Raw genomic sequence first — 18,096 nt, 5'->3', positions numbered from 1 at the left:
TGCAATGTTAACTCTTTCCCTGCCATTGACAAGTCATCTCGTCAATTAAGAGAAAAGTTTTTATGGCAATCCATATTTCCGCTATAATCCACCAGGTGGCACTCTTACCTAACAATAAAAAACTAACGCATCCACTAATCCAAAAACAGGAAAAACTCTGTGTATTTTTTGATTATCGTTTTGAATCTGATCTCTAACTAAATTCCTTTACAAAAATGCTATTGTCTCAGCTTTTTGCTCAAAAATTTTGTATTTTTAAAGAAATCTACCCATATTTGATAGGTTATAAAATGAGAACAAATGAAGATAGGATGAAAAGTTTTTTTTTTAAGCAGCAGAGAGTCTGTTCTTTCGAAGACATTTAACTTTTGCTAAAAGATCAATAAAAATGCTGGTGCTGGCAACTTTTTAAAAAAAACGCTGACAGGGAAAGAGGTTAAATATACACTCGCAGTCTATCCAGTATGTGGTAACATGCACTTTCCAGCAACTTTATTACATACATCATTCTATATGTAATCACACAGGTGAAAAAGGACAATCTGGACCTATGGGCATTCCAGGACCCTCTGGCCCTATGGGTAGCTGTGGTCCCCCCGGGCCCTGTGGTGTAAAAGGAGACAGGGGAGATGCAGGTCAGTGGGACCCCTCAAAACATTTTTGATTATACTATTTCACTGCCATCTTATGATTCAAGTATTTCTCTCTCATTGTACATTTGTAGGTCAGAAAGGAGACCCTGGGACTGTTAAAACTCCTACATCTCCTTGTGCTGCTCCACGCGGACCTACTGGTCCCCGTGGGCCTCCTGGCCCGCCTGGTATACAGGGTCTGCCCGGACTAAGTGGCAGAGAGGGCCCGAAAGGTATAACCACATTCACATGTGCACATGTTTCAAATAAGTTTGACTGTACACTTGTGTGTGCAAAACAATTTGTGACTGGCACTTTAATTTCAATCGTTGACATGACCTTACTCAGTCCATATTAAAGATATGAAGGTTACATTTTCACAAAAAGTTCTTTACATTATGTACAATGATTTTATGTACGGTTTTGTTATTGTACATCAGTTCTGATCAGTGTTGGGGAAAGTTACTTTTAAAAGTAATGCATTACAATATTAAAGGAATAGTCTACTCATTTTCAATATTAAAATATGTTATTACCTTAACTAAGAATTGTTGATACATCCCTCTATCATCTGTGTGCGTGCACGTAAGCGCCGGAGCGCGCTGCGACGCTTCGATAGCATTTAGCTTAGCCCCATTCATTCAATGGTACCATTTAGAGATAAAGTTAGAAGTGACCAAACACATCAACGTTTTTCCTATTTAAGACGAATAGTTATACGAGCAAGTTTGGTGGTACAAAATAAAGCGTAGCACTTTTCTAAGCGGATTTAAAAGAGGAACTATATTTTATGGCGTAATAGCACTTATGGGAGTACTTCGACTCGGCGCAGTAACACCCTCCCTCTCCCATTATGAGAGTGGAAAGGGGAGCGGACTTTTCAGGCGAGTCGAAGTACTCCCAAAAGTGCTATTACGCCATAAAATATAGTTCCTCTTTTAAATCCGCTTAGAAAAGTGCTACGCTTTATTTTGTACCACCAAACTTGCTCGTATAACTATTCGTCTTAAATAGGAAAAACGTTGATGTGTTTGGTCACTTCTAACTTTATCTCTAAATGGTACCATTGAATGAATGGGGCTAAGCTAAATGCTATCGAAGCGTCGCAGCGCGCTCCAGCGCTTACGTGCACGCACACAGATGATAGAGGGATGTATCAACAATTCTTAGTTAAGGTAATAACATATTTTAATATTGAAAATGAGTAGACTATTCCTTTAAGTTACTCCCAAAAAAAAGTAACGTATTGTGTTACTTAGTTACTTTTTATAGCAATTAATGCTTATGTTACTTTATTCTTGGTTGAGGCTTGATCTCTTTCAGGCCTTGCAGGTGTTTTTTATGACTGAAAAGTTCAGAAATTGCATATTTCGTCACAAAAATGCTGAGCTCTGGCCTGCCATCTCAGTTTCTGACACAGGCGTGTACGCAAAGAATGCATAATGTGACGACGTTTAGTTTAATTCAGTACATATTTTTTTAAATAAAATTAATTAAACTAAAAAAGTAACTTGCATTACTTTTTTGAAAAAGTAACTCAAATGTAAATGTGTACGTTTAAAAAATAATAAATGTGTTACTTTACTCGTTACTTCAGAAAAATAATATTATTACGTAATGCACGTTACTTGTAAAGCGTTACCCCCAACACTGGTTCTGATTACAAAATACAAAAAAAGTATTGTGATGACGGGCGGTGTGTTAAGTGACATGTTTCTGCTAAAGGTTTGAAGGGATCAGCAGGGGCTCAGGGATCCTCTGGACCACCCGGTCAACCAGGATTGAATGGACCACCTGGAGGCAACGGAGATATAGGCCCAAGAGGACCAGTAGGCTTTCAGGGTCTGTATAGAAAATTGACATTTTAACATTTTTGTATAAAGCATATCTGTCATCCCTCCCGTTTTTCCCAGGATTCTCCCGTATTTTATTTTCTATCCCACCATCATGCCGTTTAAATATTTTCCCATATCTGTCCCGTATTTTTAATCTTTCTATAAAAAATCCCATTGGCAGTATATAACGTTTGCTGCATTCACCTCCGGTAAAGCAGGTGGCAGTATATCTGTAACATATCTCTTAAATGATACCAGCCAATAAAACATGAAGAAGTACAATAGTGGTCAAAGAAGAAAAAAAGCTTAGTGGATTAGTGAAGTCTTTCATGTGTGCCTCCTGGGTAATGAGAATCCTTTATAGGCCATCAATTAGGACTAAAGCAGCTGATATCAATTAGTACTGATAGGGGGCAGGGTTTCTCTCTCAATACTGACAGATTTCAGTTGATCTCCTGGGTTTCTACGCCATTTTGCACCTTGTTCTCTTCATGTGTTCAATACTTATTCCCTGTGTCATTTCACTTTATTTATTATGACTCAACTTGTATACTTAAATGTTCTGATTTCTCTGTATGGATTTCGATATTTGGCTTGATGGCTACCTTACATCTGGTGGAAATTTTGTGTCAATAACACACTTTAAAATCCTCTTACTTATAAAAATGCTGATGTGTCAAATACTTATTTTTCTTGTTGTATCAAATGAAAGAACAGACCCTTTGCTTTAAAAAAAGTTTTATCCTCCCTTCATTTGTTACCATTTTATCACCTATCAAATTCTTAGTATATTTCTTTAAAAATACCAAATTTGAACAAAAAGCACTGAAAAGTGAAGCAAAAACGTCTTGATCGCCCCCCAGTGACTGGTCCTAGTGTAGTTCATAAACCCCGCCTCCCACATGTTATTTAATGGGACTTGAGTCCAACTAAATTTATTTACACTTCTGTTATCTTTTTTCCAAAGCTGGTTTCTGTCATTTACTATAGTTTTTACCTCGCTGATGTAATGCTATAAAAACTGTGGTGTGACGTCATGATTGACAGCTGTGCCATGCACATTCTACGAGAGCGAGGACGGGCCTTGATTTCGCGACTTTACTTCCTGGTCACTACTGCGCAGGACTGGTCCCGAAATCGCTACTTCCCAGACATGTGATGGCTCATACTCACGCATTATTACACAATCTGATTGATTTCTTAATTTCCAGGACTCCAAGGACCCCCTGGTGATCCGGGTCCTTCTAGTTCAGGTCCGAGGTATACTTCTGGATTCCTTCTGGTGATGCACAGCCAGTCCGAATCCGTGCCTACTTGTCCCAACGGCCTGACCCAGTTGTGGGAGGGATACAGCCTGCTTTATCTGGAGGGTCAAGAGAGGGCGCACACACAAGATCTGGGTATGGCGTTAACACACACACGTTATAGAATAACAACATGTACAAAAGTTTACACAAATACTTTGCGTGTCTTCCTCAGGCCAGGCAGGTTCATGTGTGCGCATTTTCAGCACAATGCCGTTCTCCTGTTGCAATATGCAATCGTGCGACTACGCGAGCCGCAACGACAAATCCTATTGGCTGTCTACAACGGCTTCCATTCCCACCATGCCTCTGGAGGGGCCAGAAATTCGGCCACACATTAGCAGATGTGTCGTATGCGAAGCCTCATCGCCAGCCATTGCAATACACAGTCAAGACGCATCTGCACCACAGTGTCCACCCAGCTGGAGTAGTCTCTGGACGGGATATTCATTCCTTATGGTAAGAATCTAGATGGCATTTTTTGGCATCATAGGCACACTTACAACTCCAGCCAAATCCATGTGTGTTCCCTAGGATCAAACCCAGAACCTTTTGCGCTGCTAACTCAATGCTCTACCATTGAGCTACATGAAGACTGTTGTGTTAAATTTAGCACTTTTGTTTAATCTTGAATCTGATCACATGATGTGACATCATCTCTGTGTTCCAGCATACCGGATCAGGGGACCAGGGTGGCGGACAGTCTCTGACATCACCAGGGAGCTGTTTGCGGGACTTTCGCAGCCAGCCGTTCGTGGAGTGTCAAGGTCCGCTTGGCACATGCCATTATTTTGCTACAATCTACAGTTTCTGGCTGACTAAAGTGGGCACGGACCGTTTCAACCCTATTCGACGCACTACTGTACTAAACAATGAAGCGGAACAGCGCAGTAGCGTCAGCCAATGCAACGTCTGCATGAGGGACGGATGATGACCCCTTACCAGACAAGTCAACTACACAGAGAATGCACATCAAGAGGTCAAGGGATTGAGATTCTGTTATTCGGAAAGGAAAATAATTGACCTAGTTTTCAACCATTTTTGTTGAACTACAGGCTGTGAACTTTTATCTGAATTTATTCCCACACATAGCTGAGTCAGACGTGTTTTCTTCTTTAAATCTATTTTCTTTACATTTGTTGCTAGAAAGACAAAGAAAATCATTTGCACAGATTGCTATACACCAGTGTTCATTTCTCAGTTGGTTTCTTGTATCAACTATCCCGTCGTCTTTTATCGTCTACACTGTGTGCACATCGAAAGCATAACATTTCCTTTAGGGACGCTGACACAGATGGTGCTTAGCAGCCCATAGGCGTAGCTTGACATTTGAGCTTGGGGCGGCCGGACTGGTCTATCATAAATTCTATACTGGAACATGTGCTACGATTTTAACTGAAAACGTAATAACATTTTCGTTGACTACATTAAAAAACAGCCTGAATGTTAGATGAAAATGAAACAAGATAATGGTAATTTTTGTAACTGTGTAACACACAGTTAAAAGAAAAGAATCAGGACCGTTATTTGTACTATTTTTATTAACAATATTAATACTATAATCAGTGAAATTAAAATGTATATTTGTTGTGGAATATAACTAATTTATAAAAATTCTCTTAGCCAATGAGGGGCCTGGTCCTTTAACCCCCCCGCAAGCTCTGCCTACAAAAGAGCCTGTTTACACTTGGTATTAAGATGCATTTTTGTCAATCAGATAACAAGTGGATAGGTGTAAACGGGCCGGGGTGTGAAATACTTTGAGCTCGTCCACTTTCGACAACATTCAGAGGTTGCCGAAAATGCATTCGACCAGATTGCTTTTGTGTAGACGCGCATGTGGTCAAACGTGTTCGAACAGCCACAAAAGATGCCTTTCTTTCTGCCTATTGATCTGATGTGATGTACCGAGCACAATGATCTTACATCGGACATGACTTCTAGCACAAACCCACAGTGCACAACGCTATCTTAAGCTTTCATTGATAAAACTCAAGCAGTTCACTGCAAAAAAAACGACTTTCTTACTTACTTTTACTAAAAACAAGATAAAAATATCTAAAAATTCTTAAATTAAGATGTATTTAGATGTAATAAGTCTAGTTTTTAGAGAAAAAAATATAAACTTTAAGTAAATTTAAAAAAAAAAACTTTTTTGCTTGTTTTAAGCACAAATTTGCTTTAATTTATTATTATTTGTATAAAATTAATATAAATTATATAAAAACTAGACTTAAACTTATTTTCCTAGGTCATTTTGCTCATCGGGAAGATAAATCTTAATTTAAGAATTTTTAGATATCTTTACTGAAAACAAGACAAAAATGTGCACTACAAAAAATGACTTTCTTAGAAGAAAAATTCAGCAAAAAATGTTTTATTCCATTGGCAGGTTTTTGGCTTGTTTTAAGCACAAATTCGCCTAAATTTGATATGTTTTGTCTAAAAAATTGACTTATTTTCTTATTTTCTAGTGCACTGCAAAAAATGATTTTCAAGAAAAAAAATCTTGGTATTTTTGTCTTGTTTTCAGTGGAAATGTCTAAAAATTCAAAACGACCCAAGAAAATAAGTAGTGATTTTGTGCATAAAACAAGCAAAAAAATCTGCCAATGGGATAGGCTAATTTTTCTTGAATTTAGTGTTTAAGAAAAAGTTTCAAGATTTTTTGCTTTCCCCATTGGCAGATATTTTTTTTTTTTTTGGTTGTTTTATGCACAAATTCACTTAAATTTTATATGTTTAACTTATTTTCTTGGGTCATTTGCTCATCAAGAAAATACATCTTGATTTAAGAATTTTTAGATATTTCTACTGAAAACAAGACAAAAATACTAAGTAAGAAAGTCATTTTTTGCAGTGTGTTGCTCTCCGTCTCCTCTATCTTTTTTTTTTCATTTTGCAGACCCCCCCGGTTGAAAGTGGATAAAAGAGAACGATTTACATACCAGGTGTAAACGTGAATGTGTCTCTTTTTTCCACTTTTGATACGATTGACCAAAACGTATCTTAACACCATTGTATAAACAGCCCATAAGAGTTGCCAATTCAGACACAGCCAGTTAATCACAGTCAGTATAAAAGCACGTTTGTATGTTTTTATGCATTTGGCAGACACTTTTATCCAAAGTAACTTGTAGTGCATTCAAGCATTTTGTTAGCAGCGCAAAAGATGGTAGGTTCATCCCAGAGTACACACGTATGCATAATGATTAAATGTATACCTTGTAATGCACTGCAAGTCGTTTTGGATAAAAGTGCCAAATACATAAATGTAAATGTACTATGTGTGTTCCCTGGGATTGAACCTATGACCTTTGAGCTGCTAATACACTTACCAAGTGAGCTACAGGAACACAGGTGTTACTTTATAGCTGTTTGACAGCTTTCAGTGCCTCTGTCTACGAAATCCCCAAAATGTGTGTTTTATTTTTTCAACCCAAGCATTGCATTACTACTTCACAACCATTTATCCAAATTGACCACAGTGTTTACAAGCACCTGCAGTTGCTACTAGAGAGATGCACCGATAATCAGCCTATAATCGGTATCGGCAAATAAAAGCAATTGTTCAAACTATTGCACAGATTACATCCTGGCAAAAACACATCAGAACTTATAATGTGTGATTAACAGAATTGCAGTTTGTACACTTTGGCACTTCTAGGATTCATGACAATAATTTGAAACAAAAAGTAAAAAAAACTATCGGTATCGATAGATGTCCTTTAAGCAAAAACAAATCAGCTCAGCCATTTAGTATCGTATTTATCGGTATCAGTAGATGCCATTCTAAGAAACCAAATATCGGTATTGGCTCAAAAATTTAGTATCGTGCATCCCTAGTTGTTACCATCATGTTCAACAGTAGATGAGCCAAAACAAAAGTGGGTTTTCTTAACCATCATCTCAGGTATTTAATGCCAAAGGAATCAAATCTTTTTATCGAGGTAGCAAAGATTTCATTAGTGAAGCGATATGGTTGTGAATGTGGTTGGTTGAAGGGCATTCTGTAAGTACTGTTTAATGTAGTGGGACAAGCAATTTGCAAGCAATGTTTTCCTTTATACTCATTTTTCTTTGTTATTTGTGAATTCCCAGTCATTCGTATTGAACACTGGATAATCTTTATTGGTTTGTTTTATTTCTATAAACATTTATAGATCTTGCTATCTTAACTAACATAAGCCATTTAAGGAAAACTAACACCCTCAGTATTCCAATGTCCATGTCCATATAACATGGAAACTGAAGTCCTTTACTGTTTTGAGCATTGGATATTCATTTGTATGTAAATATGATTGCACTGTTAGAAAAACAGCTTTGCTTTATATTTTTTACTAAATTTCAAGAGTATTTATTTAGTTAGAGATTATCTTGGTGCTATTTTTTGAGGATAAACTAACTTAACAACCAATAAGTAATTTGTTCCCTTTTAAACGTAAAGATTATTATTGGTCTGGTTAGGAATCCAGTTTATTGTGTTTGAAAAAAAATATCTGAAGTACTGTACCATCAACTAATATTGAAGACATGCATATAAACAGCAATAAAACAGGATGCATAGATATATCTGATTTTTACTTTTAACTATCAGGTTTCAATTTTACTGTATATTAAATGTCTAATAAAAGTTTATTCTGAAAAAAATACATATAATAATCCACTAAAGTAAGACAATTTGCATAAGGTAAACATCATTTTTATATATTAATTATTCTAGTTTTACCAGATATTTTCTGACTGTAAATCAGACAGTCTACCTATAAATGGATTATAAGGACAGTATGTAGCTGTTTATTGGCACATCAGTGACAGATCCTGGTATTAAAACAATACAAGTGTACACTTGCCCTAGTGGTCGCAAGTTAAATGGTAAGCACCATCTTCATTCATTTCAATGTAACTCACACTAACACATTGGATACGAGCATTCCTATTGAAATAAAGACTATTGGTGGACTGTTTGAAAATTGTATTTACTTATAAAAATGGAGAACTGGTTTGTCCAAACAGATCTGAACAGTCAATTGTTATTAAAAATGATTTTATCTCACATTTGTTTGGTCTGTGTATAAAACTTAAAAAAGCACCTATTGTCCGATTCACATTTTTACATTTCCTTTGGTGTGTGAGTGTGTATTAGTACACGTTAACAATATGCAAAAGATGCAAACCCTAAAGTAAACAATGACGCGAGTTATCGTCTCCAACTTAAATCTCTTTTCTTGGACGGTGGTACAAAATAAAACGTAGCGCTTCTCCAAGCGGATTCAAAAGAGGAGCTACGTTTTATGGCGTGGTAGCACTTTTGGGAGTACTTCGACTCGGCGCAGTAACACCCTCCCTCTCCCATTATGAGAGGGAGAAGGGGAGCGGACTTTCAGGCGGGTCGAAGTACTCCCAAAAGTGCTATTACGCCATAAAATATAGTTCCTCTTTTAAATCCGTTTAGAAAAGCGCTGCGTTTTATTTTGTACCACCAAACTTGCTCGTATAACTACTCGTCTTAAATAGGAAAAACGTTGATGTGTTTGGTCACTTCTAACTTTATCTCTAAATGGTAGCATTGAATGAATGGGGCTAAGCTAAATGCTATCGAGGCGTCGCAGCGCGCTCCAGCACTTACGTGACCCCCGTCAAGTGAGCCGCCATCCGCAAACGCATGGTCAAGCAAGCCGGCGTCCAAACTGCCATGCACGTCACCTTGTAACACCACGGCACGGATACCCGCAGCGGCCAGAAAACCGACACAGACCAACGCGACTCGACCCCGCGCGCGCGCCTAAAGATTTGATGAACGCATGACGTTAAAGTACCGCGAGAGCGGCTCGAGAAATATTACGGAGGCTAATTTCGACTTGCTCTCGCGGTGTTTGACGTCATCCGGCTGTCATTTTTTTGCTATTTAATCGGTTCATTTACCCAATATCAAGAAAAACGTATTAACAACGTATTTTATATTACACATTACAAAAAAAATGTCTAATCACAGTATGAGACATTTCACTTTCAATTGTTGACAAAAATATTGTTTTTTTAAATGTTTCCAAATGTTTTGTAACCTTACTTTCTTGCTTTCTACAGGGTTTAGTTTATCTATTAACAGGATCTTCTTCATGATGACCCACACTCTGTTCATGTCACTTTTCAAACTGTTTTACTGGACATTTATAAAGAAAACTATAGGCAAAGTCTGTCAACCATACATCAACATGTAGCATTTTTACATTGCTATGATTCAAAATCCTTAACGTGTAACAAGAATATTTTAAGAATATCTTCTTTTGGATGACCCAAACTCTGTTCATGTCAATTTTCAAACTGTTTCACTGGACATTTATAAAGAAAACTATAGGCAAAGTCTGTCAACCATACATCAACATGTAGCATTTTTACATTGCTATGATTCAAAATCCTTAACGTGTAACAAGAATATTTTAAGAATATCTTCTTTTGGATGACCCAAACTCTGTTCATGTCAATTTTCAAACTGTTTCACTGGACATTTATAAAGAAAACTATAGGCAAAGTCTGTCAACCATACATCAACATGTAGCATTTTTACATTGCTATGATTCAAAATCCTTAACGTGTAACAAGAATATTTTAAGAATATCTTCTTTTGGATGACCCAAACTCTGTTCATGTCAATTTTCAAACTGTTTCACTGGACATTTATAAAGAAAACTATAGGCAAAGTCTGTCAACCATACATCAACATGTAGCATTTTTACATTGCTATGATTCAAAATCCTTAACGTGTAACAAGAATATTTTAAGAATATCTTCTTTTGGATGACCCAAACTCTGTTCATGTCACTTTTCAAACTGTTTCACTGGACATTTATAAAGAAAACTATAGGCAAAGTCTGTCAAATATACATCAACATGCAGCATTATGATTCAAAATCCTTAACGTGTAACAAGAATATTTTAAGAATATCTTCTTTTGGATGACCCAAACTCTGTTCATGTCACTTTTCAAACTGTTTCACTGGACATTTATAAAGAAAACTATAGGCAAAGTCTGTCAAATATACATCAACATGCAGCATTATGATTCAAAATCCTTAACGTGAAACAAGAATATTTTAAGAATATCTTCTTTTGGATGACCCAAACTCTGTTCATGTCACTTTTCAAACTGTTTCACTGGACATTTATAAAGAAAACTATAGGCAAAGTCTGTCAAATATACATCAACATGTAGCATTTTTACATTGCTATGATTCAAAATCCTTAACGTGTAACAACAACATTTCAGGAATATCTTCTTTTGGATGACCCAAACTCTGTTCATGTCAATTTTCAAACTGTTTTACTGGACATTTATAAAGAAAACTAAAGGCAAAGTCTGTCAAATATACATCAACCATGTATCAACATGCAGCATTTTTGCCCTGCTATGATTCAAAATTCTCAACGTGTAACAAGAACAGCAACTTGCTGTGTATCGCTATGAAAATCCTGCGGACAGAGGCACCTAGATTTGATGCCAGGAGTAGGGACTCTCCAGGCCTACACATACAAGAATTTTACATACATACACACAGGGCTGCTGCTGGTCAAATGGTTGCCCTAAGCGGACTTTTACTGTTGTGCCCCCTTTAGTTAAAAAACAACAACAAAATCGCATGCAACTTTATGCAACTTTATTAGAATGCTATTGATATCATTTATACTTGCATTTTGACAGCAGCTCAAAAACTACATTTATACAAATATGCCGTTAGATATATATTATAGTCTATATTTCTGCATCTTTACCTGTGTAGCTAATGGACTTTACCTTAATCTAATGTGACAATCCTAATCTTACATGTCCGCTATTTTTTGGGATTACTAAATGTCTTTCATGCAATTACAATAAAAGTCAGCTTTAAGAAGAGAGCATATGTCTCTTACAGTTTTTCTCATTTGCTAAAACACTAAAACCCATTGGCTGAACAAAGTTCTCAGTTGCATGAACTGATTTATCTAATTGTACAGTCTGTTGTCAATACCTTAAACCATTTCACATCATGAACCACATTTTGCAGATCTCGACTTTTTAGCAACACTTCACACCCATATTCATTCTCAAAACAAATTCTTCACTCTAATACACATATCATGCATACTGCTAAACACAAGCACACATGTCATTGATTACTGTAAACACACTCAAAATGGATTTAACCAGTTTCAAATAATGTGACACAACCAATATAAGCCAGTTCACTGTTGTATACTGTAGTAAGTATCATGGATGTCCTGCAAAAGTTTGTTCAAAATCCTCATTTCATCTCTCAAAAGTAAATTTTTACATCATCAAATTTGCTAGTCTGTATGTATGTCATTGTTCATGAACAAGACATTCAAAATGTTTACCTATGTTGTCAATATACTGTAACTAGTGTACACAATTATATGTTTCAGTATTTTTGGATGTAAACTGTGGATGAATTTACATTTTCACATTATTTCTGTACATTTTCACATTACAGTTCTTCTGAAATGATAAAACACATTTTTAGAAACCATCACTCATTTTCTCAAAACCTTAAACACAAGTCCCAATTTCAAACTAAATTTACAGAAGCCTTGACTCTTCCAGCAAAATCAAACAATTCCTTCAAAACCATTTCATTTGTACACAAAATCAAACTTAGCTTTCAAATCATACACACATAAATCTATAATATAAAACACTACAAAGCAGCCATTAGACACTACCTTAAAAAATGGAAAACACAACATCCAGATCTGCTTACAGAAAAATGTTTATTGTACATTGTAACAACACACTTACAAATCTATATTACTGTAATCACAATTTTAGTTCAGTGAATATAGCGAATACTTTACTGTAAGTACTGCAAGTAATAGTAAGTTTTCAATATAACTGTAAGCGGCACTTGTATTTTGTAAAAAGTCAGCAATCCAACTGCAAATTTTGCCAATTGCATCGTCTCTGGTGTCCTGTTCTACCTCATACTCTTCATCTGCGCCTCAGACTGTTTCCAATCCACACAATTCGTAAAAAATACCATTAGATAAAAGTGTGTAGAATTCTGAGTTGTTGTGTTTACTCGATGATGACGCTGTTGTAGTTGTGTTCAACTTTTGCCTGCCTGTGTTTAGCATTTATAAAACAAGTTCATTGCAGTGTGAAATGTGTGTTTTAGTGAGAAGTTTGTGTTTAGAATTTTGCAAATAGAGTGCATGATTTGACAAATGGGTTTAGGCCACTATGAACTTGGTTCAGAGATTGGGGTTTAGTGTTTTAGCAATTCAGAAAAACTGTATTTCTTCAAATTACACACATTGTGATTTAGAAATATGTTTTAGTGTACAGTGTAAATGTCAAAATTTTTGTAAAATCCAAATTTCAGGATTCACTTGACAGGAATTTATCAATTCTTTTTACATTAAAAAAAAAAAACAATAGAATACATGCTTCATGCTTACAGTAACAGATGGTCACCAATTTTGCATTACTTGCACAATGAACTAATTACTAAATGTTGATGTATAGTTGATGTATATTTGACAGATTTTGCCTATAGTTTTCTTTATAAATGTCCAGTGAAACAGTTTGAAAAGTGACATGAACAGAGTTTGGGTCATCCAAAAGAAGATATTCTTAAAATATTCTTGTTACACGTTAAGGATTTTGAATCATAGCAATGTAAAAATGCTACATGTTGATGTATGGTTGACAGACTTTGCCTATAGTTTTCTTTATAAATGTCCAGTGAAACAGTTTGAAAAGTGACATGAACAGAGTGTGGGTCATCCTAAAAAAGATATTCTTAAAATGGTCTTGTTACCATTAAGAATTTCGAATAATAGCAGGGCAAAAATGAATGCATGTTCATGTATTGTGGACAGTCTTTGTGTACAGTTGTAACACACTTGAAGGAAATAGCAAGCGTGTGATTTGGTTGGGTTCTTTTATTCAGCCAGCATCATTTGCTACAGCTCCGTATCACACAATACAACAAAACATAACACTGCCAGTCTCATCAACAACTCTCCCTCTTCGGGTTTTTCCCCGGGGATTTTCTCTGGCTTACTGCCACACACTGGACAACCATCGCATTGCTGCATACTACAAATATACATGCATGTGCTGAATAATTAACTAACCAATTTTTAATCAAATAACTATCAAATAGAAATGACAAAACTATTATGGGGGGTCTAACTTTTAACTACAAATTATATTTAATAGTTTTTCCCACATTCTCCCCCACAAAACAGAATGTAGTCCCGACATTCTCAGAATACATTACTGGGTCTCCAGCCTTAAATCATTTCTGTGGTAGGAGTCAGTGATACAATAGTTTCAGTACTCGTGCTATACAGTCACTCAACACACAACATATATCTCCTTTTCATGCAGTGTGTTTGCAGCAGACATCATTGTGCACCATGATTTTCCACCACCATCACTGTTAATCAACAGGAATCTGTACTGTCACTGAAGGAATTTAACCTTGCACCATAGAAGCAATTTACTTTGTGTTTCCTACCAGAATGTTATGGCTACTTTCCTCTTTAAACAAAACATTAAAAAAATATAACTTAATCTTATTTAGATCTCAATTTAACTTTTTAGTATTTTAACTAGAACTCAGTACTGTGATTTAAATCAATTTACCCTTCTACAATACTAGGCTGACCTAGAGTATGGTAAGTAAACATTTTCTTTTGTTTTCTATTTCTCAAAGGATATACTCTCTTGTAGACAGGTTGTGAAGGAGCTTCCCCATCACTTTCTCCAGCAACATCAGTTTCTCCAGCCTCTCCTCCAGATGATGACACATCATCTTCTACCTGTTCTGCTCCTTGTTCATGTTCCATTTCTGGTTCTGCATCGTTCAGCATCATTGTGTCTTCTGAATGAGGTTCTGGACGTTTTGACTGTAAACCATTTCGGACGCCCCGACTCGCCTCGTTGACTGGCACTCCAACCAGGCATCTCCAATCATCATCACTCTCTGAACTGTCATAGAATGTTTGCTTTTTCTGTGTCAAAGTTTTTCCAGCCTTTTCTCTTGTTTTGTTTTCTTTTTCAGGTCTTCCAGGTAGGTATTCTTTCTCTACAGGTAAGAAGTCACATGGTAACAATAAGTTCCTGTGTAATATTCTTGTTTTCCCTTTCCCATGTACAGGTCGAACTTCATATACTGGACTATCCTGGTACTTCCTCTTGGTAACGACATAAACTTGTTCTTCCCAAAAGGACCGAAGCTTTCCAGGTCCACCTTTTTCCTTGAAATTCCGAACAAGTACTCGGTTCCCAGGGATTAGTTCAGCTCCATGTACTTTCTTATCATACAGAGCTTTACCTCTTTCCTTCTCTTTGTGTGACACTTCTGAGGCTAACTTGTACGCTTCTGTCATTCTCTTCCTCCAGTTCTCTGCATAGTCCTGGTAAGAGGAACCCTGGTCCTTTGCTGGCACACCGAACATGATATCAATAGGCAGTCTGGGAGTACGTCCGAACAGGAGATAATAGGGCGCAAACCCCGTCGCCTCACTTTTCGTACAGTTGTACGCATTCACAACTTTTGCGAGTGATGTTTTCCAATCGGCTTTGGCGGCTTCTGGTAGAGTCCTTAGCATTGCTAACAATGTCCGATTGAACCGCTCGACTTGACCGTTCCCCTGTGGGTGATACGGTGTCGTATGAGAGCCTTGCACACCACTGTACTCTTGCAGCTTTGCAAACAGCTTGTTATCAAACTCCCGGCCTTGGTCATGATGCAGTTTTGTCGGGAACCCAAATTTCAAAACAAAGTCCCCAAACACCTTCTCAGCTGCTGTCTTGGCACTCTTGTTTCTGCATGCATACGCCTGCGCGAAGCGCGTAAAGTGATCCATCACCACTAAGATGTATTCATAACCCCCCTTACACTTCTCTAAATGCAAAAAGTCAATAGAGACCAGCTCAAAGGGGTAAGTGGTGGTGATGTTTATCAAAGGAGCTCGGGTCACTTTGTTTGGACGCTTGCTTCTTAAGCAACTACAGACATGTGTGACAAAGTGTTCCACTTCCTTTTGCATGTGGGGCCAATAAAACCTATCTCTGATCAGGTTTAGCACTCTTTCGGTTCCCAGGTGCCCCATGTCTTTGTGCAACTCCTTATAAACAAGTTCATGGTATCTCCTAGGCAGTACCAGCTGATGACGAGATGCTGTTTCCCGAAACAGGAGACCATGCTCATCCAGGTATAGTTTTTCTCGTTCCCTCATTAGTCCCCGACTTCTGTTCTTAGGCCACTTGTTCGATCTGAGGCATGCTAAAACTTCTCTGATTTCAGGGTCTTCTTCCTGGGCTTTTCTTAGTGCGTCCTTGGGGATCTCTACGACTGAAGTGAACAGTTCCTCCTCCTGTTCTTCCGACAATGCCGTTTCAATCGTAAGTGGACACAACCATGGCCCTCTCTCCTGACTCTGTACCACTGCTGACTGAGATATGCTGACGATGGTTTCAGGGTGCACTTCTTCTGAACAGGTGTCCATGTACTGTTCCATGTGCAGCGGCATACGCGACAAGCCATCCGCGTCCCCATTTGACTTTCCTGGACGGTATTTGATGGTGAATCGAAAATCTGCTAGTTCTGACACCCATCTGTACGTTGTGGCATTTAACTTAGCTGTTGACATCACATACGTGAGAGGGTTATTATCCGTATACACGGTGAATGATGGTGCATGGAAGAGATAGTCCCTAAACCGCTCACATATAGCCCACTTCATGGCCAGAAACTCCAACTTTCCTGAGTGAAGATGGTAATTTTTCTCAGGAGGGGTCAGTGTTCTTTACGCGTACGCTATTACTACTAACTTTCCTTTTTTCCTTTTATAGAGCACCTCACCAAGTCCTTCCTGTGAAGCGTCGCAATGAAGTACAAAGGGTTCATCCAGGTCTGGATATCCCAACACCGGTGGATTAGATAAGTAGTCAATTAACTCACAGAGGACTTTTTGATGTTCATCTGTCCATGTAACTGGATGTGACGACGCAAACTGTCCTTGGCTCTTTTTCCCCTTTCCTTTCCGCATCATCTGTCCTTTCTCCTTTGGTGTCTTCTTTTCAGCGAGCAGCAGATAAAGGGGTGCGGCCTTGCGGGAAAAGTTCTCGATGTATGACCGGTAGTAGGAGAGAAATCCTAATAACTTTCTCACATCACCAACTGTTTTTGGAGTTCTTTCCTTTAGTGCTTGGACAGGAGCGATGTCAGCCGGGTCCATCGTGTAGCCATCTTTGGTCACCAGCCTCCCTAGGAATCGTACCTGATTTCGGAACACTTCACATTTTCGAGGCGTTAGCTTGACACCATGATTCTGATAACACTGCAGCACTTTTCTAATGTCGCGAAGATGATCATCAAATGTTTTTGAATGGACTAAGTTATCATCTAAATATGGTTGACATACCTCATCACGCAGTTCCCTCAGGCAGTCCTCCATGCTCCTTTGGAACTCGGCGGGAGCATTTGATAATCCGAAGGGGACCCTCACCCATTCATATAGCCCCCACGGTGTTATGAACGCAGTGAGAGGCCGGCTGGATTCCTCTACAAACCCTTGGTGATAGGCTTTGCCTTGATCAAGGACTGAGAACCAGGCATTGCCAGCCAAGCTGTCGAGCATGTCCTGTATGCGGGGAATAGGGTGTCTATCTGGAATGGATTTCTTATTCAACTCCCGATAGTCACAGCAGAGGCGGAGGGTTCCGTCTTTCTTACGCACACAGACCACCGGTGAAGAATACGGTGACTTGGATTTAGTAATCCACCCCTTGTTCAACAGATCCTCCAGGTATTCTTTGACCTCTCGGCGCAGTGGCTTAGGGACAGACATGTATGTGTGCTTCACAAATGTGGTGTCATTGAGTCGAATTTTTAGCTGGAGAGATGGAATACATCCTACATCGCTGTCATCACGAGAAAAAGCGCCACTCTCCTCTCTTAGAAGCTGCTTCACTTTCTGCTGCTGTTCAGGTGTTAGGTGATCAACGCATACAGGAGGGTCCCAAAGGTTTTCTTTTTGAACTGTTAACGTTGTATTTACGCTTTCTGTGGGTTGACTAACTCGTTCACTGTCTTTAAAGGACAGGCTTTGGGTGGTGTGTGTCACAGTTGAGCATGCATTCTCTTTCTGGGCTGTTACCGGTCTCATCTCAGCAGGGTAGATGGCTTTTACTCGCTGTATGTGGCCCAGAGCTGCTCGTGGAGGCAATTTGATGTCATGAGTAGTTTCATTGATCACAGGAATACAGATACGTGAACAGGTCCCTCTCTGGAGGCGGACAATGTTTTCCTCCAC

At 38.1% G+C, this 18,096-nt stretch overlaps 1 protein-coding gene across 2 annotated transcripts in view; it reads left to right on the top strand.

Moving 5' to 3' along the window:
* The window catches only part of col4a4 (collagen, type IV, alpha 4), a 65,475-nt gene extending 60,533 nt beyond the window's left edge, over positions 1–4,942 (top strand). For both annotated transcript variants that reach the window (XM_073863549.1, XM_055197092.2), the window contains 6 exons: positions 528–635; positions 725–865; positions 2,358–2,474; positions 3,679–3,867; positions 3,947–4,230; positions 4,442–4,942. In XM_073863549.1, coding sequence (XP_073719650.1) covers positions 528–635; positions 725–865; positions 2,358–2,474; positions 3,679–3,867; positions 3,947–4,230; positions 4,442–4,702 — 1,100 coding nt within the window. In that variant the 3' untranslated portion in view covers positions 4,703–4,942. The remainder of the gene's footprint in view (positions 1–527; positions 636–724; positions 866–2,357; positions 2,475–3,678; positions 3,868–3,946; positions 4,231–4,441) is intronic.
* Positions 4,943–18,096: the final 13,154 nt, after the last annotated feature.

Source organism: Misgurnus anguillicaudatus, chromosome 24 (genome assembly GCF_027580225.2).
Source record: "Misgurnus anguillicaudatus chromosome 24, ASM2758022v2, whole genome shotgun sequence".
Classification (NCBI taxonomy): Eukaryota; Metazoa; Chordata; class Actinopteri; order Cypriniformes; family Cobitidae; genus Misgurnus; species Misgurnus anguillicaudatus.
Note: the sequence above shows the minus strand (reverse complement) of the source record. Positions and strands in the feature narration are given on the sequence as shown.